The following is a 23,644-nucleotide window of genomic DNA, read 5'->3' on the forward strand; positions in this document are numbered from 1 at the left end:
GCCTTCCTTTTTTAAAGACTCTCATGATTACATTGGGTCCACCTGAATAATTCAGGATAACCTCCCCACCTCAAGATCTTTAATTTAATCAAATCTGTATAGTCCCTTTTTCCATGAAAGGTATGTAAGGTAACATATTCACAGGTTCTAGAACTGACTTGATGGCACTTAACAACAAACAACAGGTACTAGGGCATGGACATTATTTAGCCTCCCACACCTCCAAATGGTCACTGATGGATAATTTTAAAGTGTGATACCTACAAAACGGAACTTCAGATTGTCAAATCAATTAACTGCACAATGGCAATGTTTTTATAAGGGATACAATAAAAGAAAATCCAATTCCTGATGTCAAAGTAGGAGCTTACCTACTGAGTTTATTTTAGGAACTGTGATTTTTTTTTTTTTTTTTTAAAGAAACAGAAATGTGACGTTGCCAGATTATTTTCCAACCCCAATTGGTACCTCATAGCCTGAAAAGGATGGACACAAAGAAAAATGGGGGAAAAGGAAGCTAAAGTCACTTATAAAGTATTTACTTTTCCAGTTAGAACATAAGATAGAAGAGTACCACAAAACTGAATATTATAGCTATAAAAATGAACTGTTCTTGAACATAACAGTCATCTTATAGAAATAAATCCAATTAACCATGAGAATTTTTAAATAGGTCTTTAAATAATTCATTATTATTAAGATGACAAACAGAGGTTAGGTCAGAGTTCTGGTCACACCAAAACCTATCAGTGGTTCAAAGTCATCAACAGGCCAAATAACATTACAAGCGACAAAGTTTCAAAAGGTCAACAGGTAGGTTTTGGCCCTAGGCCTGCCACTAACACCCTGTGAGGTGGGAGAAAGCAGTGAGCCTTCCTTGTCTTTAATTTCACCATTCATAAAGTTAGGGTTATGGCAGAGCTCATAATGACTAGATAATATCCACCATTCATGTCACTATTTGCCTTCAGAAACAAGTGAATGACAAGCCAATAGGAGTAAATGAAGCCCATACTTAAAATGCCTACCTCTCTGCAGCCATGAACAACTTCCAGAAGACCTCTGGTTTCTCCCTGTGTGTGTGCATATATATGCACGTGTGTGTGTGTGTGTGTGTGTGTGTGTGTGCACCAATCAAGCATTTCATTCAATCAGACAGGAGGCTCTATTCAAAGCATGAGTTGAGATTATCTGGGGAGGTTTCACAAGTGAGAGAAGTCTTGAAAGACCAGAGATAGTGTCTGGACAGATAGGGAGTTTTAAGGGATACCCAGGAAAACAAAACCTGGAGATGTATGAGGACAAAAGTGATGTTAAGTGGGAATGAACCTGGCACATTTGCAGGGAAGAAACCAATGGAGAGAACAGGTTATGTGGAAGTTAGGGTTCGATGGTAGAGATTCTTAGGTCCTTCCAACATTGATGAGGAAGAGAGGTGTCCAACTAGCATGATTAATAGCTTCTTGCTTTATCCAAAAAGCAAGACAAATGAAAAGACCCTCTCCCCGCACCAGGTATCCAATACTTTTCTTTTGAGGGATTTTAAGCATAATGCCAATATCGAGGGTGCTGTGCAAAACAGAGGCTGGAAAAATCCCTAGAAGAGATGTGGGGAAATGTCGTGGGAAAAATTTCCCGTCTGTCAGTCTGGGGGCTGCTACTCCCAGTTGACCACTGCTGCACCTGACCACTCCTCCAGCTCAATGGGCCTATGAAGCCTCATGCTCCAAAGAAAGGTGTACTGTGTTGAATAGTGTCCCCTCCAAGTTCCTGTCCACTTGGAACCTCAGGATGTGACCTTATTTGGAAATAGTAGTTATAATACCAGTTAAGAAGAGGTCATACTAGATTAGGGTAGGTCCTAAATTCAGTATGACTGATATCCTTATAAGAAAAGGGGAGGAGACAGAGACAGAGACAGAAAACACACAGGAAAGAAGCCCATGTGGTGATGGATGCAGAGACTGAAGTGATGCAGCTACAAGTCAAGGAATGCTAGCAACCACCAAAAGCCAGGAGAGAGGCATGGAACAGATCCTTCACCAGAGCCTTCAGAGACAGCACGACCCTGTTCACACCTTGATTTTGGACTTCGAGACTCCAGAACTGTGAGAGAATAAATTTGTTTTTTTAAGCCACCAAATTTGTAATAACTTGCTGCAGCTGTTACAGAAGGCAAGGAATAGTCATTCCCTCCTCACTGGCTGAAAGGAAACTGGCACAAGGCTATGTGAGAAAGCAGTAATAAACTAATAATGAAGACCCAGGTTTCCCAACCACCTAGGCCCAGATCCTATGATAACATGTTGCCTAAAGGCCAAAAAGATAAAACACCCAGAAGTCTAAGAATAATTTTCATAATTATACAAACATTTTTAAAAAGAAATACCAGTAATATGAATCCAGTTAGTTAACCCCTTTTACCCATCCAGTAAAGTTAACCCAACAAACAGTTTTTATTTGCTTGGGTTACAAAAACGGATGAATTAATGACTTCAAAGATAAAAAATAAACTGTTAGCTGCCAGTGGGCTCATTGAGAGATCTTCCTCTCCAATACTTAATTCCTTTATTGGTCCAAAGTAGCAACTTCTTTCTTGAGCAGAAAACACCAAAACCCAGTTTTCGTATCTTTCCTTAGAATAAAAAATCAAGCTATAAAAATGAGGATTTGCAGGAGAAAAATATAGGGTATTGTTAAAATTTTAGCCTCAACATACTTCTTTCTTTCTACCTTTCTATACATGAAATGAAAGCTGCTCCTAAAAATATTTTTTTAAATTGTCATAAATTTATTTAAAAAAAAAAATTTATGACAATTAAATAATGAAAATGTTACGAGTTTAGTAAAATTACTGTTAAGACTCTGTCAAGTGTAACTTAAGCTACTACAAGAATATCACAACATATATTACATGTAAAACAATATGGGAGTATCATTAAACACAAGACTTTAGTATCAGGAATCACATAGCCATAAAAAATAACAAATATTCATAGTTTAAGGTATCTTCTTTTTAAAAAAAATTTTTTTTTTTTAATTCATAACTTTTTATTCTATAACTTTTACCATTACTAGAGGTTTGGTGTGCAATGGCATATTAAAATCTTTTATTTCAAAACTAGAATTTTCAAAGGAAAAATACACATCCATAATGAATTATTTCATTATTAAACATTTCTCTTTAAAAATAAAGGTGAAAAGTAACATAGACAAGCTTGTAATCAAATAAAGTAGCATGTAATTTTATTATTATTTACTATGCTGTAATGAAGTCATTCTTTTCAAATGTCCACTCTACATAGCTTTCTATTTTACAATTACTAGCTTCTTAGTCAGCCTCTTGGTGTTCTGGTGGTACAGTGGTTAGGTGCTATGGCTGGTATTCAAAAAGTCAGCAGTTCTAATCTACTAGCTGCTCCTTGAAAACTCTATGGGGTGATTCTACTCTGTCCTATAGGGTCACTATGGGTCAGCGTCAACTAGATGGCAACTGGCTTGGACAGTCAGCTTCTTCATGTGGTTATTACATTAAATGCCCTTGACATCAGCCTTGCCAGATTATCTGTGTCAGATTACCATCTAGTTTCAAATAAAAGATGGGCTATAACTCAAAAGAATGTTTTGTTTTCTAGAATCTTTTATTTACACCAAAATTTCCAATTTTGAACCACTTACTGAGTTTAAAACTTCTCTTGGCACGTTGGATTTAAGTGCTGATATAATACATTATTGTTTGGAAGTTAAGCTCACTACTATTTTAGACACAGCTGGGAAGGCTGTCCCTTTCCAAAAACTGCTTTTCTCTCAAAACATTCTGAGAAGCTCTGGACTGCAATCTTCTCTTAGCTACCAGGGCTGCAGACCACCTAGCCCAAAAGAAAACAACTGGTTTTCCTGAGCACATTTATCCACAATGGAGGGTCACTCATAAACCACTGTTTTTCAAAAACAGTTCTCAAAAGCTCAACATCTCTAGAGGAAAACATAAACTACTCTACCAGAACATCCAAAAGAATTCCCTTTTTTCTTGAATCCCCTTTGCCTGCTACCTGTAAACATTACATGGAGTAAGTGCTTCATCACAGTTTCTTCCAGATGCAAGGACAATCTTGGTTTTATTGACCTCCCCACCCTCCCCCAAAAAAGATTTGCTCAGAAAAATAAGGGATAAAAAGTTTGGGAGTGCTGATAACTGTAGTCTAAAAAACATGTGAAAAACTTTACCTTTAGCTGGCCAGTGATGTTGCAGCAGCTGACTGTCTTACCATGCAAGAGACTAAGTTCAGGGTCAGACTAATGATTCTGACGTCCTGGGCTGGACACATAGTTGAAGTGAGACACCAAGGAAGAGACGGCCAGCCCAACCCCTCACACAGCATCCCTTCCTGGTTAATCCATGGGGTGAGAATGAGACTGACTGGCCTCATCCTGCCAATGAATGGCAAGGAACTGCAAGGATGGTGCCTGGAAATGAATAGGAGTGATTGGGAATAAAAGGGGGAGGGGGGAAAAGGTGGCCATGATGAAGAAATGAATAAAACTCCAAACTTCTGTTACAACTCACTGTCATTCCTAATATTCTGATATCATAATGACAAAGGGAATGAAAAAAAACAAACAAAAATAGAAACAAAGAAAGAAATATAGCTACCTATTTAAGTTTTTGCAGCATTCTAAAAATTTGAGTTTGTAGCCTAAAATCTGACTACATATAACTAGAGAAAGAGGTTGATTCAATTTAGCTCATAAACCTACAGCAAAAAAAAAAAAGAGTACTTTTATCAACAGTGTTTTTAAATTCTGATGGCTTGGTTTTACTTTTTACTGCAGCAAAAACTCAATCCACACTATTAAAACAGACTATACTTACCAAACAATTCCTTGAGCTCCAGAGCCAATTGGTTTTAACTGCTGGTAGCGTTTTAGGACAGTGAATGTTGAGTCTGCCACTTGCACACTGTAAAACTGACTATCACATTTACCGTCACTCATGATGTAGTGTCATGCAGTGTTCCAAAGAGCTGGGATAGTTGTTAGATTCCTTAAAAGAAAAAAAGAATGAACATAAACTCTTACTGAAATTGTATATATAGCTCACCTAAAACTGTTTCAAATTTATTGGTATATAAGACAATATGGCTGCGAGTGGTAAACTCAGTTTGACCAAATTCTGAGCTTAGGGAACATGCAAAAAAATGTGAAGACATCTCGGTAGTACAAGACCTTTATGAAAGCAAGGAATTTTAAGGCCCTGCATGACCACATTTTAAGGGACTAGATTAGTAAATCACAACCTTTGGAGAAAATAATTTACATATTATTACCAGCCATCACAGGACTATGTCACTATATGCCTCTCATTAGCTTGTTTCCTTGTGGAAACAGTTTACGCTTAGTTGTCTCAACTGGAGATGGAAGCATTGTTTCAAAATTATCACTTCTAGAACTGCTGCAGAAAAACAAATAGACCAGTCTTCTAAGCTTTCTGCTAAGTCCAAAAATTCAGGTTAAACTGGAGAACCAGAGACCAGGATTCATATGTCAAAGTGACTGTAAAAACAGACTTGTATTTAGAATATAAAAAACTCTTACAACTCAATAATAAAAAGACCACATGTTGGAACAACTGGATTTCCACATGCAAAAGAATAAAGTAGGGCCTCTAGCTTACACTATACATGAAAATTAACTCAAAATGGACCAAGAACGTACATATAAGTGTACAAAACTCTTAAAAGAAAACATGATAAATTTTCAGGACCTTGCATTTGGCAATGGGTTCTTAGATAAAACACGAAAAGCAAGAGCAACAAAAGACAAAACAGATAATTTGGAGTTCATCAAAGTAAAAAACTTCTGTATACCAAAGGACATTATCAAGAAGTAAAAAGGCAACCTACAGAATGGGAGACAATATTTGGAAATCATAAATCTGCTAAGAGTTTAATATCCAGAATATACAAAGAACTCTTCCAGCTATTACTGACAAAAAACAAACCATCCAATTAAAAAATGGGCTAAGGACTTGAATAGACATTTCTCCAAAGAAGATATACAAATGGCCAATAAGCACATGAAGAGATGCTCAAAATCATTAGACATTCAATCAAAAAAAAAAACCCACTGTTGTAGAGTTTATTCCAACTCATAGCGACCTTAAAGGGCAGAGTAGAACTGCCCCATAGGGTTTCCAAGGCCATCTTGGAGGAAGTACAACCAGAATGCTCCTTAGAAGCGAGGATGGCGAGACTTCATTTCACATACTTTGGTCACATTATCAGGGAGGACCAGTTCCTGAAGAAGGACATCATCCTTGGTAAAGTAGAGGGTCAGTGAAAAAAAGGAAGACCCTCAATGAGATGGATGGACACAGGGCTACAAAATAGGCTCAAACGTTAGCAAAAATTGTGAGGATAGTGCAGGATTAGGCAGCGTTTCGTTCTGTAGTACACAGGGTCGCTCTGAGTCAGAAACAACTTGACAGCACCTAACAACGACAACAATCTTTACAGAAGCAGACTGCCACATCTTTGTCCCGCAGAGTAGCTGATGGGTTTGAACTGCTGACCTTTTGGTTAGCAGCCAAACACTTAACCACTGCGCCACCAGGGCTCCTTCATTAGACATTCAAATCAAACCAAATCCACTGCCATCTAATTGATTCCGACTCGTAGTGACCCTACAGGACAGAGCAGACCTGCCCCATAGGGTTTCTAAGGCCGTAAATCTTTATGGAAGACTGCCACATCTTCCTTCCATGGCGCAACTGGTGGGTTCGAACAGGTGACCTTTTGGTTAGCAGCCCGGTGCTTTAACCACTGTGCCGCCGGGGTTCCTTTTCATTAGACATTACCAAAACCAAACCCATTGTTGTCCAGTAGATTCCAACTCATAGCGACCCTATAGGACAGAGTAGAACTGCCCCATATGGCTTCATTAAGCATTAGAGAGATGTAAGTCAAAACCACAATGAGATACCACCACTTCATGCCCACTAGGATGGCTATTATTATAAATAAATAAATAAACAGAAAGTAACAAGTATTGGTGAGGATGTGGAGAAACTGGAAGCTTTGTCCATTGCTGGTAGGAATGTAAAATGGTGTGGAAAACAGTTTGGCAGATCTTCAAAAAGTTAAACATAAAACTACCGTATGACCCAGCAATTCCACTCCTAGGTATATACCCAAAAGGCTTGAAAGCAAGAACTCAAACTGACACCTGTACACCAATGTTTACTGCAGCATTATTCACAATAGACAAAAGGTAGAAACAACGGAAGTGTCCATTAAGAGATGAACGGATAAACAAAATATGGTATACACATCAAGTGGAATATGTATTATTCCACCATAAAAAGCAATAAAGTTCTAATACCTGCTACAATATGGATGAACCTTGAAGAGTATGCTAAGTAAGAAAAACTAGTCACCAAAGACCACATTTTACATGATTCCATTCATACTAAAGTCCACAATAGGGAAATCTACAGACAGAAAGGATAGCGGTTGCTTAAGGCTTGTGTGGGGAGGGAGGGAGGTTAAGAAGGTGAAGGGTGACAGATAAAGGGTAAAGGGTTCCTTTTTGAGGTGATGAAAATGTTCTAGCATTGACTGTGGTGATGGTTGCACTCATCTGCACATATACTAAAACTACTGAATCGTACACTTTAAATGGTGAGGTGTATGGTACGTGAATTATATCTCAATAAAGTTGTTAGAAAGAAAAACAGCCTGGTAAAGGGCTGTGGTGACACCATGTATCCTGAGCATGCCAAGGGTTGAGGAGCTGGGCCTGCACCCTCTGAATCTGTATCTATTGAGACCTCCGTATCCAGAAAGCTCTGTTGTAACCTATCGTCAATATCCAATAACGCCGACATTACAAAGTGCATTAACCTACAAGCGGGTATAAATTGGCAGCACTGGAAAGCAGCGTTTCCATAATTTTAGCAGTAGGTTGCAGATTCTTGCTTTGCAGGAACTTGACTGACTTTATACAGAAAATAAACAGATACCAGCAGACGGCTAACATTCACTTGGTTCCCAGGCTTATTTATTCTGGTAAATAAAAAGCTATTTATTTTGGCATTTTTAACAATTAGTAAGCCAAGAATAAATCCACATAGGTACATATTCTATACTATTTAAAAACACAGAGTTTAAACTTTATTCTACAGTTTAACCAAACTCCTGCCGTTTTTTGTTCTACCATCTAATACTTAATGTCTACCGTGGAGTTCTTTGTAGTGATTTATGTATTAACACAATGATGTCTAGGATTTCCATTAAACAAGGGAATACATCAATTAATAGCAAACCCAAACAACGAACTTAAGTCCAATAAATTGTTTCTCCAACCGAGTGTTGCTTCACCTTTTTCTAACTATCTTCAGGGAGAGCTATATTACCAGCCACCCCTACTGAGCCCTGTTGGCCCCTGCCCTTTGGAGTGCCTCTGAGGATACCAGCAAAGCACTGAATGTTCTAATAAATGACCCTGCATAGGATGGATGATCAGTCCCATTTTATACTTGAGTAGCACAGGCTGAACAAGGTTAAACAGCCTGCTCACGCCACACTGCTTCTATGAAGGAGAATCAGGGTCTTGCCCAGGCTGTTAGGTCTGTCTTATAAGCTCCAGGGGGCGAGGTCAGGCCTGTCTTGCTCACAGAAGCATCCCACACTCCTAGGCCAGGGAAGGCATGGCGCCTGCAACAGGAGAAGCACTCAGTGAACCTTTGTTGGTCCAACCCACAATACAATATTTAATGATTCCCTCACCATGCTGCTCCATTTTTCTGAAATCTGAAGGAGTATCGCTTTCAGTGGTTAAGAGCTTGTGTGCTGACCAAAAGGCTGGCAGTTTGAATTCACCAGCCACTCCTCAGAAAGCCTGTGGGGCAGTTCTACTCTGTCCTTTGGGGTTGCTATGAGTCAGAATTGACTTGATGGCAGTGGGTTGTTTTTTTTGAACTGTATATTTATTCACAGTTTTTAAGAGGCTGAGACAATTCACCTTAACATTTATGGAGTGCTTTTGTACAAGAAAGTGCTAACTACTGTAACAGATATAGCAAGATCAGCTAGGAACTGAGTTTGAAGTGGCATGTAATTCACTGTTTGGGAGAGAAGTGTGAGGAACAAGTCCACTACCTAGATTATAAGTTACAATAAGGTTTAAGGGCGATACGAAAAATGTAAATACAATACTTGAAAGAAAAAGGCCAAATAGAGCCTGTCGCCAAAGACTAGATAAGCTTCACAGAGCAGGTGGTGGCATCTGCCTCCAATTACTTTGCCAGAGACACACAGCAGGGGCACAGGGCTCTGATCGTGTGCAGACACGGGGAACGGCACAGTAAGGGCACAGAGCTCTGACTGACCATGTGCAGACACGGGAAACAGCACAGTAGGGGCACAGAGCTCTGACCATGTGCAGACACAGGGAACAGCACAGTAAGGGCACAGAGCTCTGACTGACCGTGTGGAGACACGGGGAATGGCACAGTAAGGGCACAGAGCTCTGACTGACCGTGTGCAGACACCGGGAATGGCACAGTAAGGGCACAGAGCTCTGACTGACCGTGTGCAGACACGGGGAACAGCGCAGTAAGGGCACAGAGCTCTGACTGTGTGCAGACACGGGGAACAGCATAGTAAGGGAGTAAGGGCACAGAGCTCTGACTGATCATGTGCAGACACAGGAAACGGCACCGTAAGGGCACAGAGCTCTGACTGTGACCGTGTGGAGACACAGGGAATGGCACAGTAAGGGCACAGAGTTCTGACTGACCATGTGTAGACATGGGGAACACCACAGTAAGAGCACAGAGCTCAGACTGACTGTGCAGACACGGAAGACTGCTCAGTAGGGTTGCAGAGCTCCAAACGACTCTGTAGATACGAGGAATTGCACAATAGGGGTACAGAACTCAAACTGACTGTGTGGAGACATGGGGGATTGCTCAGTAGGGCACGGAGCTCTGTCTGATTATGTTCAGACATAGTGGATCACACAGTAGGGACACAGAGTTCAGACACAAAGGACCGCTGAGTATGGCCAGTAAGGTGCAAGCGCGAAGGATTAAAGACAGACTCAGTTAAAGGCAGGCAGGTAACCACTGTGGCTTGCTGTATCAGGAACAGCAGTTGCTTTACCATATTATAATACACCGCAACATCGGCCACTCATACATCATGTACCGAGCACCCTCTGATGACCTGTTCTGTGCCAGGACAAAGCCAGTATTTCTGCCTCAGGAAGCTTACACTCTAAAGGACTGTCTCGTCAGGAGGGGAATCCAGAGGGTTGAACGAAGAGAATACCATTTAGGGTTCTAGTACGGGAATGAAGCTAGACAGAAAATGAGGCCAGAACGGATGCTAGAAGTCACTCAGAGGCATCTGGACTTGGTCCTGAGGGCTGTGGAGCCACCAGAACAAGAGAGGTACATGACCAGACTCGCTGTTCAGAGAGGTTATTCAGGAAGCCAAAAAAGGAAGAAAGTGAGATCAGGCAAAAATGACAGGGTCTGCACAGAGGTAATGGCATTTCGTGAAGAAAAGGAAAAGCAAGCTTTGGATGAAGAACATATGAAACTTGCTGACCTGGAGACAGGGACGAATGAGGGCAAAGTACATGGAGGCAAGCAGGAAATACCCACACAGAGCTCGTGAGTTCAACTTTGGAGAGTGAAGGTTGAAGTGCCTAAGGGACAAGCATTATGACTGTGGCACAGACTGCTAACAGACTCCAGGATCCATTACCCCTTCTTGCTTTTAGTAATAGACGCTGCCTTAGTTATCTAGTGCTGCTATAACAGAAATACCATAGGTGGATGGCTTTAACAAAGAGAAATTTATTCTCTTACAGTGTAGGAGGCTAGAAGTCCGAATTCAGGGCATCAGCTCGAGGAAAAGGCTTTCTCTCTCTGTTGGCTCTGGAGAAGGGTCCTTGTTATCAATCTTCCCTTGGACTAGTTGCTTCTCAGCGCAGGGACCCTGGGTCCAAAGGACATGGTCCTCTGGCACTATTTTCCCCATGTCTCTCTGCTCGCTTCTTTTATATCTCAAAAGAGACTGACTTAAGACACAACTTTATCTTGTAGATTGAGTCTGGAATGCCTCATTAACATAACTGCCTCTAATTCTGCCTCACTAACATCATAGAGGTAGGATTTACAACACACAGGAAAATCACATGACAAAATGATGGACACAATACTGGAAATCATGGCCCAGCTAAGTTGACACACATTTTGGGAGGACACAATTCAATCTATGACAGACGCCTCCCCACTTTGGCTGGACAAATGGCTGCCCAGCTAGAGACTACACTTGGCAGCCAGGTGTGGGCATTGAGATGTGAGAAGTGAGGTATGCTACTTCTAAATCACTTGTTAACAGAAAGCTGCTTGCCCTCTGATCTATCTTTCTCTCTTGCTGCTGGCTGGGGGAATCAGCTATCCGAGACCCAGAGATGGAAGCCACACTGACCGAACTCCTGAATGATCTGGTGGCACAGAAGCCCCCACCCCCGACATCACCTCCCGACAATGGGACTGACACAAATGAATCTCAACCTTGCTGAGCAGCTCTGTAACTCTTTCTGTTACCCAGACCCAACCCCCAGTTCTACTTTCTGTTACAGCTTCTTATAACTAATATCCTGACTAGTACGATAATACCACATTAGCTTCTTTGAATTTTGAGAGTACATTAAATTATATTAGTTTCTGGAACTGTTAATATAATTTCATCTCAAGATTTAAATTGATTTTAAAATTAAAATATGTTGCCTTTATTAGGTAGTAAAAATTCACCTGTGATGTTCCAAGTATGTGATAAAAACTGAAATCCATGAGGAAACTTATTCACAAAAGAGAGAACCTGTTAAAGTCCCCTCCTTTGTCAAGCCTGGGCTTTATGAGAGCAAGACAAAGATCCTCAAGGCAACCTGAGAATGAATCTAATTAAGCTATTAGTGAGTCAACTCTTTTGAGATTATATTTCAACAAAAGAGTATCAGCATGGGCTCGGAAAACGGTTTCACAAATACGAAGTACAAGAACTCTTCATGTAACCAGATTTCCAACAGATTCGTCTCTATTCCACTTCCCCCACCAGTGGGTACTGGTTCCTCATCACTGGCTCCTGCAAAGTGCTGCTATTGTGCTCAACAGCAGTTCAACACAGGACTTGGCTCTCTACTGCTTGTGCACTGCTGCAGCACCCTCAGGCTTGCACTATTATTTATCTTACCACAGGCTGGCCTCCCTCCCCCAGACTGTGAGCTCCTCAGAAGCAGGAAGGGCTTGTCCTACTCACCTTTGTCTCTCCAGTGCCCCGCATCGCACTCTCACACAGCACAGTTCAACAAATATAAGGGGATTTCCAGTGCTCACCAAGTGATCCATGTAAAAAAGCTGACAGGGGACACAGTCTGTTCCTTGGGCTCTTCTGGCCTTGAGCCGGGGAAGGGATGCCTCAGGGCAGGCATTGGCATGGCCTTTGCTAAAAGCAGCTAGCTCCTCATCCCTGCCCTTCCAGTTTTACCACACTGCTTCTGTGAATGCTTGTCAAGTTAAATGCTTTAGTCTAAAATCTGCATTTCTTTAAAGACTAGAGAGTCCTGTACAATCACCTACAGGGTAGCGGCATAAAATCTACCCACTCTATATGTAAATATTGGGCAGGAGAGCTCAGCTGCTAACCAAAAGGTTGGCAGTTCGAACCTACCAGCTGCTCCTTGGAAACCCTATGGGGCAGTTCTAATTTGTCCTATAGGGTTGTTACAAGTTGGAATCCACTGGGTGGCAATGGGTTTGGTTTTTAGTATTCTTCTAAATATCAGCAATTCAAGTACTATGTCATATTAAATTTGCTGATTTATTTTTCCAAATAAAAAAACAACTCAAACCACAATTATAAAATTTTACAGTGGGAAGAAAGAATGGAGAGCATATAGACGAATTCTTGTGGGAATATCAGTTACCATTTACTGAGTTCTTCCAAAAAGCATTTCTTGAGGGCCTACTGTGAGCCAAGCTCTAGGCTAGGGGCTTTAGCTGCAGACCAACCCAGAGAGTTCCTTTCCTCAAAATGCCAGCCAACAGGGAGCAAAATAAAACCATTACCATGCTACATGGGAAGTCCCCTCAGGGTATACATGTTTGACAGGAGTACAAAAGAGACCTTAATCCTGAGTGGAAAAGGTTGAGTGAATAAGTGGTGTAGGTGCAAGTGTGGAGAGAGGGATACAAAGGAAGGCTTCCTGGAGGAGGCAAGACCTGAGCTCAAGTCTATTCATAGTACTGGCCAAGGTGTGAGGAGATACTTTTATACTTGTTGGTGAGAACTGTAAATTGGTAAAACGTATTTTTGAAAGGAAAACAATATCTAATCAAAGTTTTAAATGCACATGAATCCTAACATGACAACTACAAATCTAGAAATATATCTGACAAATACATGAGTACACGTATTCAAAGATGCTTGTGCAAGGATGTTTGTAACATTTCTTCTAATAGGCAAAAAACCAGAAATAACCTAGAATGTACACTGTGGATTGACTGAATAAATTATGGTATAAAAATGACAATATAACTATTAAAAAGAATGCAGGAACTATGTATGGTGATATGGAAGGATATCCAAATATGTAAAAGGAAATAAAGCAAGCTGAAGAAGAGTACAGACAGTAAATTCCACTCTATGTAAAAATACACACCCTCCCCCCCGCCACACTACGCTAGTAAGTACAGAGAATCAGTGGGAAATAAAAAAGACTTAGCCTTTTTCCATTATAACTTTGTTCTGCTGTTTTTTTTTTTTTTAACCACGTACATATTTCACATAAAAAAAAAAAGTCAATCAAAAAATTCTAAGGGAAAAACTGTAGAATGGTCATTCTGAGACCTGTATGGAGGATAGGTTTGAGGCGGACAAGACTGGAGACAAAAGATTGGGCCAGGCTCTGGGGTGCACATTCATAAGGAATCCTTTGACAACTTGTGAGGTGAGTACTACTATCCCCACTCTGCAAACGAGAAAACTGAGGCTTGGAGACAGTAGGAAGATGCCGAATTTTCCAGCTAGGAAGTGGCAAGGCCCAGATTAGAATGCAGGTGTCTGACTATAACATTCATGTTCTTCCAAATACACCACTCCAAAATTTCGAATTTTACTTAGAAGGTAAAATGATGGGTCCATGAGCTGGTCAGGACCAGGCTAGAAACACACAGGCCTTTACTTTTCTTCTTGTTGGTTTCACCCAGCAAGGATACATTTTCCTTCTGATGATGGTGATTCATTTATTTAAAGACTCAATTAAACCTTTTATCATACGAATGCTTCAGAATACCCAGGACATGTGATATTTCAATTAACTCACAGTTGTGAGCAAAAGTAGATCCTCACAATAACTCTCTGTGCTTCAGTATCTGCTGCTGAAATTTATCAAACTGTTCTCATTTCTTACTTTAATTCTTACAAAAAGAGCAGAGCACAACAACTAAATCTTTCTTTGATAATCAAAAACCTTATGGCATCTCAGGGTCATGCTTCTGAGTGTCAGTTCTGAAGCTACAGTACATATTATGGATACAGAATAACAACTGGTATTGGGCTATCATGTTACCCACTGTTGGATCATTAGGGCCCCGTGAGGATTTGTCCCCACTGGACCCCCCTTCTTTCACTTGTCCTTTCTCTCTACGTCCCAATCCCAGTGCTTTGGGTAAGGCCTTCTCAATGCCTCCTGGACCCAGCAACAGCTTAAATGCTCCCCCAGCCTCTTTTCTGTCTACCTCCAAATCACCACGCACATATTTTAAAAAGAGAGATCTGTTGAACATTTTGATCAAAACCTGATCGAAAGAGTGGAAATGCAGCATAGAATTTTAAATTCTCATGGAATCCAGAGTTTCTGGAGCCAGTGAGCCTGGATGAACCCCTAAAACTACTGCCCTGAATTAATCTTTAAACCTTAAATCAAAAATATCCCTGAAGTCTTCTTAAAACCAAACAATAGTTTAGCTTAATTAGTAAATCATGTCTGCCATGAGCACTGTACTCTTTTAAAGAGCTACCTATACGGGATTAAACTGACAATGCAATTCGAAAGTTAGGAAGTTTAGGGAGCAGTGAGTCAAACATAAAGGAATAATTTGGAAAAAGAGAGTGAGAATGGTTGCACAACCTGAATATAATCGATGTCACTGAATTGTACATGTAGAAATTGTTGGATTGGTGTATGTTTTGCGATGTATATTTTCAACAAGAAACAGAAATTATTTAAAAAAAGATAAATCTGTCCACATAAAAATATACACATGAATGTTCACAGCATAATTATTTGTAATAGCCCAAAACTGTAAATAACCCAAATGTCCTCCAACAGGTAAATGGTTAAGCGAACTGTGGTGCATCCAGACTGTGGACTACTACTCAGCAATAAAAAGGAATGACCTACTGATACATAAAACTTGGATGGACCTCAAGGGTATTAAGCTGAGTGAAAAAAGCCAATCCCAAAAGTCACACTACCACCTATGAAACATTCCTGAAATGACAAAATTATGGAGATGAACAACAAATTAGTGACTGCCAGGAGCTAGAGACAGGGGATAGGCAGACAATGGGACGGATGACTGTATGAATATAAAGGGGTAGCATGAGGGAGATCTTTGGGATGATGGAATAGTTCTGTACCTTGATTGTAGTTAAATGAATTTCCACATTTAATAAAATGGCATAGAACTATATACTCATTGTACCAAAGCCAATTTCCTGGTTTTGATACTGTACTACAGTTATGTAAAAATATAATCACTGGTGGAAACTGGAAGGAGCCCTGGTACTACAGTGGTTAAAGCCATCAACTGCAGGAGAAAGATGTGGCAGTCTACTTCCATAGAGACTATAGCCTTGGAAACCCTATGGGGTCACTATGAGTCAGAATCAACTCGACGGCAGTGGGTTTGGTTTAGTGGGGAGGGAGAGACTGCGTAAAGGATGCACAAGACCTCTCTGTACTATTTTTGCAACTTCTTATGAATCCATAATTATTTCAAATTAAAAAGTTAAAAAGAAAAAGAGGTCTGTTGGAAATATGCAGCAATCATACCACTTTCCAGTTTAAATTCCTTCAGTAGTGACCAACTGCCTTGAGAATAAAATTCAGATCCTTTACATTGCATCAGAGACCCTGGGCACCCTTGCCACTGCCAGTATCAAGTGGTTCCATCTGCCTGACCTGACTTCCTTCTCCTTTTGTTCTCCGGGCCAACCTTCATCCTCCTTCAAATCGCATGCAAGCACCTGCTCCTCTGGGAAGTTTTCCTCTACTACACCCTTTCCCTTCAACCTGTGTTGGACATGCCCCTTTCTTTGCTACCAGGAACTACTTCCATTTTATACTGCATTCCAAGTCTACTTCCACTTGCACTCTGTGAACTCCTTATGGGCAGAAAATGTGCCTGATTCCTTTCTCAATTCCCTAGTAATTACACAGTGGGTATCTAGTGAATGCTTGTTAAAAGAAATACTGAGAGAGAGAATAAATGTGGAAAGGCAGTGTGGTACCATTGTTAGGGCCAGGACTCCAGAGTCAGACTTGCAGTAGGTCTATCACTTGGCTGGGTGAAACTGGATAAGCAACTTGCACTCATCTGTAAAATGAGGATGAGCACATACTCAACCTCTGGACGGTTAGTACGTGCCCAGAACAGGGTACATGCATAATGGTGGCTGACATGAGGACAGATATTATCACACCCATTTTACTTAAACTGCTCCCCAAACAGCTATGTGTATTCTGAAGATCTGAACTAAAATCTAGCAAGTGCAAAAGCTGATAACATGACTAATGTTGTGTGAGCACCTCAGTGAAAGACACAATAGACAGGTGATTCTTCACAGAATTTACTTTTCATTCTAGGACACAGGCAGATGGTATTTCGGGAAGCCTGAAGTAAATTTTAAGGCATTTTTGAAGACATCTGCTTCATAACATATTACAGTTAATACATTTCTGAGTACAGGCAAGAGCTGGTTAAGCCAATTTTGATCACAGTCACTGGCCAGTACTCAGCTGCTTGAGCTGGGTCCATCTGTAACCTGGGCTGCACCGCCACAACTAGATATGCAAAAAACAAACTAGGAACAGCGTCCCTTTAGATAAACAATATTTAAACCATATGACAAATTAAATTAAATCATTTACGGTTATGTAGAAATATATGCTTTTCTTAGAAGTTATTTTAAAGGCAATTATTCCTTCTCAAAATTCACATCATGGTAGAGGAGGGATTAAAAACATGCATGTTTTTAAAGCTTGTTAGCGGCCATCCAAGATACAATAATTGGTTTTTGTTCACCTGGAGCAACAGAGGAAGAAGGAAAGTCCAGAATCAGAGAAGTAACTAAACTGCAGGACTAACAGCCTCCCTGAACCACTACTTCCTCTAACATGAGATCAGAAGAACTGGATGGTGCCCAGCTACCATCACCAAATGCTTCAATCAGGGACACAATAGATGGATCCTGATAGGAAGGGAAAAAATGTGGATGAGAGCCTCAAATTCCCAAAGAACCCAGCCTTACTGGACCCAATGAGGCTGAAGAAACCCCTGAGACTATTGTCCTGGGATACTCTCAAACCTTGAAACAAAACTATCCCCTGAAGTCATCTTTAAACAAACAAAAGGTTTAGCTCAAAAAGTAAAGAATGTCATCCTTAAGTATTACGCTTTAAAAATAAAAAAATTATCTATATGAGATCAAAGGGACAACGGTAACTCTAAAGCACAGATGAGAAGTTTAAGGGGCAGTCTAAATTAATGAGAATGAAACAATTAGAGGAGAAAAAAGGAGAATGTTGACACAATGTGAAAAATGCAACCAATGTCACTGAACAATAACATATAGAAATTATTTAATGGGATCATGTTTTGATGCATAATTTTCACCTCCTCCCCCCAAAAAGTCAGATGATTCCATATTTTTCCCAATTTTTCAGGACATTTCTAGTACAGAGTAAAGGACATAGCTTTACCCAAAGTCAGGTGGCCTTTGTCTTTGGCTTATGTGAAATCACCTTTGAAGTAACTGGAGTGCCTTGGTCTGGGACTTCCAGGCCATACCTGAAGATCTGTGCTGGCAAGAAGGGGCTGGCCAGGCCAGGAAAGACTTACCTGGGAGGCTGATACCAGCTAGCCTCAGGAGGCATGATTTGGCCTATTATGCAGAACTGGTCAATAAATGCTTGAAACTCTAAGGCTCAGAGAGCTTCCTGGTCCACAAAGGGAGAGTGAGGTGCCCTCTCTGAGGTACGGCAGCTTTGCATTCAGAATATTCCTCACCCATGTGTCTCTTCCTTATGATGACCCTGAGTTTTATCATTTTACTTCAATAAAACCAGTAGTTGTAAACATTTTTTAAAAAATGCTGTTAAGCAAATCCCCAAGTTTTCTCAACCCTGACCTATGGAAAAACAAACTTTTGGCACACCACTAAAAGATGGGTTTTATACTGTTCATGCCCCTAATAGCTAAATAATTCAGTTAAAGAAGTACTTCAACTTATAGCTTCAACTTCATAACAGACAAGAACCTCTTTAACTTAAGGAGTTTGATATAAATGACTCATTTTTAATGGGGGGAAACTACCTCATTTGTAATCCATACATCCTTAGAACCTATTTTTACAATTCCTAAAATGTCTTAGATTAGGTAGTCTTTGCTTAAGAAAGATATTAAAGCAAAATTAGCTGACAAAAAAAAGGAGGGAAAGAATAGAGTATAAAAATACTAATTAAATAAAACCAAATTGTTAAATTTCACCTTCAGATGTTTAGTAAACTTCCTTAGCTATAACGAATTCCAATGTTAAAATGGTGGCTACTCTTGTTCATTCTTTTTACATCTATTAATTTACACCCAGATAAGATTTGAGGTATCAATTTAAATTCTTTTTTAAAGAATCAATGGATCTAAACATTGAGAATCAACAGCTGCTACTATCACAGTATGAGACAACCAGACTTACGTGCCTCTAGAGGCAAAAGCATACTATCACCGATGAAGGGGTCTTGCCAAAAGTCTGTACCCTGAATCTGACCGAGCTTCGTCTAGGTTCAACTACCCACTTTCAGGAAATACAGAGAAACACGTTAAATTACACTGCAGAGATGCCATCAGTAAAATCCCAACTATGATAATGCTATAAGACAGATAACCCAATTTCTTCAACAAATAAGCTACAAGGCATAAAACTGTCATGTCACTCAGCAATTCCACTCCTAGATATATACCCAACAGATATGAAAGCAGGGACTTAGATACTTGTACACCCATGTTCATTACGGCATTCTTCACAATAGCCAAAAGGTGGAAACAACTCAACTGTCCATCAACAGAAGAATGGATATTCATATTCAGTCATAAAGAGAAATGAACTTCTGATATGTGCTACAATAAGGATAAACTTCGAAAACACTATTCTGAATGAAATAAGTCAGATGACAAAAGGCCAAATATAACACGATCCTACTTATGTGAAATATCTAGAATAGGTATAGAGACCAAAGTTTATTAGTGTTTACCAGGGGCAGGTGGGTAAGGAAAATGGGGAGTTATTGCTTAAGGGGTACTGAGTTTCTGTTAAAGGTGATGAAAAAAAATTGGAAATAGTGGAGACGGCTGCACAAGATGGTGAATGTAATTAATGTCACTAAGTTGCACATGGAAAATTGTTGAAATGGCAAATGTTTTGTTATATGTATTTCACCACAATAAAAATTAAACAAGTGAAACAAAAAAGAAATGGAGAGGGAATCCACAGATAAGAGGAAACTTAAAAGACAAATCAACCATTCACAATATATGGCTTAAAAAAAAAATGGCTTAGCTGGAGCCTAATTCAAGTAAACTGTTAAAAAAAAAAAAACTATAAAATTCATGGGGCAATTGGAAATTTGAATAGACTGTTTATTTGATGATGTTTTAAGGAATTCTTGCTTTTTCAAGTTAAAAAGAGTCCTTATCTTTTAAAGACATACTTAAAAAGTCACAAATGAAATCTCATGGTATTTAGGATCTGCTTGAAGACAATATTGGTGAAAGGGAGGGTGTGAAGTGAATAAGGTTTGAAATGAAACAAGATTGGCCAGGAGTTATTAATTGTTGAAGCCGGATACTATTCTGTTTATTTTTGTGTACGCTTGAAAGTCGCCATGATAAACAATCAAAATAAAAGACCCTGCTACTGAAACAAGTTTACATAATCACAAAATGACAAGTACCAATTTGGTAATTCTTAAGGAAAATCATGTAAAAAATGGCGCCTTCTTAACCATGTAGAGGTATAACTACATATTTAGGTCAAAACAGCTGTCCTACCACCAAATTGGGAACCCTGGTGGTATAATGGTTAAGTGCTACAGCTGCTAACCAAAAGATCAGCAGTTGGAATCCACCAGGCACTCCTTGGAAACTCTATGGAGCAGTTCTACTCTGTACTATATGGCTGCTATGGGTCAGAATCGACTCGATGGCAATGGGTTTGGTTTTTTGGGTTTTACCACCAAATCAATAGAGTTAAAAGAAAAAAAAGTGCTTTCTGTTTTACCATATTCATCACGAAAACAGTTGGTTTGAGAATGTACTTACAGTATTCGCTGCATCAAAACTTTTCTTTAACCAGATAATTAAGATGACTTTATTTTAAAGAGAAAAATATGAAATTTAAGTGTACCCTCTAACATTTATTTAGGGAACCAAACAAACACCTTTTAATCTGTCAACAAATTATTTAAAGTCATGGCACCTTAAAAATAAAATTCTCAGGCATATCAAAGCTCTCCAGAGAAGACTGCCAAAATACAATTATTTTTAACCCCTCGAGATCCTTTTGAAGGAAACAAACAAACTGGATAGAGGAAAACATCATCTAGATTGGATTTTGTTCTTACAGAATAACAAAGGCCAAAAGAGTGTGCTCAGAGCTGAAGGACCCAGGAAAGAACACTGGATCTGGGGGAGACCTGGGTTCAAATTTCACTTACCAGCTGCTCATCTGAAGCAGACTGCTCAAACTCTATAAACCTCAGTTTCCTCGTCTGTAAAAATGGGTTTCATAGCTGTTACTCAAGGGCTCCTAACAATTAAGTGGGAGTACCTGGGCTGGTACCTGGCCTTAGGCTACCTTTCCAGTGAATCACAGCAACTTCCTCCTACACAGCCTGTCCTGGAGCATGACAATCCTATAGCCAAGCTGAATGAGGCTTATTGTATTTTGCTTGGCTCATAGCAGTTTTTGGTTTGCTTGCTTGTTTTTAGTGTGTGTAATTAATTAACTACTGTCAGCATTTACACAAAAGAGCCCTGGTGGCGCAGTGGTTAAAGCAATTGACTGCTAACCAAAAAGTTCAGCTGTTCAAAACCACCAGTGGCTCTATGAGAGAAAAGATGTAGCAGTCTGCTTCCATAGGGATTTACAGCCTTGGAAACCCTATGGAATCACTGAGTCGGAATCAACTCGATGGCAGTAGGTTTAAGTTTGGGAGATATTTACAAAACCAGGAGAGTAAACACAAAAATCTGGAATTCTAGCTTCTTTTAAAAAATTGCTGGGTGGGGTTCTGGTAGTCCAGGGCCCCCACCACTCCGTGCTCTCTTACACCTGGCCTTGTGGCGGACTTCAAGCTCCATACTGGGCTAAAGCCTGCCCCCCAACCTCGTCATACTTCCGTGCCTCTCCTTGCCTGGCAAACTTCTCAGCATCCTTCAAGGCCCAACCCCAACACCACCTGTTGCCTCCTCCACTATAGCAGTCATCATGCTGTCCTGGGACAAACTGTCTGCATGTCTGCTTTCCCTGCTGGGCTCTCTGGGGGAAGGGACCCTGTCGCCATCTCATTTGTGTCCCCAAGGCCTAGCACAAAACCTGACCTAGATAATCTAGAACTCCATAAATGTCTACTGAATGGAAGGAAGATGGAGCTAAAACATCACATGCTTTCATATCGACAGCTTGTTCTGACAGTTACCAAATAAAGAGGTCAAGAACATTAAAACGTTTCACAAAATGAGAACAAGCTTCCATCTGCTTATAGGTTTCACAAGTTAATCAGAAGTCACTAAATTAAAAGATAAACCAGAGGCAATAGGGAGGCAGGGTCATTCCTTAAAGCATCCATTCATTCATTCAACTGATATTACTAAGTACTTACTGTGTGCTTTCTAAGCAGTTGGGATAAAAAGCAGTGAGCAAATCAGACAACTACCTGTTTTCCTAGTGCTTACATCCTAGCAGGAGAAACAGAAAATAAACAGGCAGACAAACAGAACAGTTTCAAGCCAGAATATACCACTGGGAATAAAATTAAACAAAGGAGACAGAATGACTAAAGAAAGAAAGAGGGTGGTCAAGGAAGGCCTCACAGAAAACATACGACCGGAGATGTCCAGAGAAACGAACACCAAGGAGTCAGCTGTGTAAAGATCCAGAAGACAACTCCAAACACAAGAAACAGCAATTGCAAAGGTCTTGAGGTGTATGAGGCTTGGCATTTTTCAAGGCAGGTGAGGTGAGTGGGATAGGAGCACACTGCTATGGGTGGAAGGGACGGGAGAGGAGGTGGGCAGGGCCGCTCAGGCGCTGCCAGGGCCATTGAGTGTGCAATAACAAGGCACTGGAAGAGTGCAAGGGCTGGAGGCTGGGAGGGATGGGATTGTCCTGCCACTCACACCTGCAAGGGGCACCATCCTGCACGATTTCCCACAAATGTGTACAAGGCTCACGCACTTTCACACACCGCCACAAACCTGACAACCACTCTGTACAAAAGTGTTGACAATTCGTCCTTTTCCCGATGGGTAAACTGAGGCATGGTGAGGGTCAGTGCCTTGGCCAAGGTCGCAGGGACCAGACCCGGAGCTCCTGAGCATCGCAGCACCGGTGTGTGTGCAGCTGCGCGCCCCGGAGTCAGGAGGGGTGGCACCCGCAGACCCCTTCCTGCGCCCCCACCCCCCACAACTCCTCACCCCCGGGCAGGTCTGTCGGGGCCAGGCCCGGAAGCCTGCCAACACCCGGGACTGCTAACAGCTGGGAGGAAGGGGGCGACTGCGGCAGCCTCTAGGGCAGGGGCGGCGGCCCGGACCGCCAGCTCCCCGCAGGCCCTGGCCCACCCCGCGGCCTGCATCCGGCAGCCCTGCGCCCACTCCGCAAAGCCCGGCCGCTAGCCCTCCCGCCGCCCCTTGCCGGAGGGGTCCGGACCAAGCAGCCCCCGCCGGGCCTAGCCTTCTCGCCACCCGCCGGGCTCACCTCGCCTCCCCGCCGCCGCGCCAAGGGGAGAGGGCGGGCGGGCAGACTGGCAGCGCTGCGCGCTGGCAGTTCCCGGATCCGCTGCCCCCGGGCTCGGCCGGCCGCCCCGCCCCGCTACGCCCAGCCGCCGCCGCAGCCGCCGCAGTGGGTGTGAGGGGCTCCGGGGCGCTTCGACCCTTCCGGTCGGGTTCCCTCCGCAGCCGCCGCCGCCGCGGCGCCTCTCCTGACTGACCGGAGGGCCAACCAATCAGCTCGCGGAAAGCCGGGCCGACGCGGCCAATTGCGCCAGGAGGCCCGCCCGCTGCTGGGCGGTG

General features: G+C 41.5%; 1 protein-coding gene across 4 annotated transcripts in view; it reads right to left on the bottom strand.

The window, feature by feature from the left end:
- Positions 1 to 23,443, bottom strand: part of MAPK9 (mitogen-activated protein kinase 9) — a 76,174-nt gene extending 52,731 nt beyond the window's left edge. For 3 of the 4 annotated variants that reach the window (XM_023552361.2, XM_003404708.4, XM_010593281.3), the window contains exons 1-2: positions 23,331 to 23,443; positions 4,874 to 5,044 (exon numbers count right to left, since the gene is read on the bottom strand). In XM_023552361.2, coding sequence (XP_023408129.1) covers positions 4,874 to 4,995 — 122 coding nt within the window. In that variant the 5' untranslated portion in view covers positions 4,996 to 5,044; positions 23,331 to 23,443. Of the gene's footprint in view, positions 1 to 4,227; positions 4,411 to 4,873; positions 5,045 to 23,330 lie in introns of those variants that run through there. The other variant, XM_023552379.2, reaches the window with a different exon arrangement.
- Positions 23,444 to 23,644: the final 201 nt, after the last annotated feature.

The sequence above is a fragment of the Loxodonta africana genome, chromosome 2 (assembly GCF_030014295.1).
Source record: "Loxodonta africana isolate mLoxAfr1 chromosome 2, mLoxAfr1.hap2, whole genome shotgun sequence".
Classification (NCBI taxonomy): domain Eukaryota; kingdom Metazoa; phylum Chordata; class Mammalia; order Proboscidea; family Elephantidae; genus Loxodonta; species Loxodonta africana.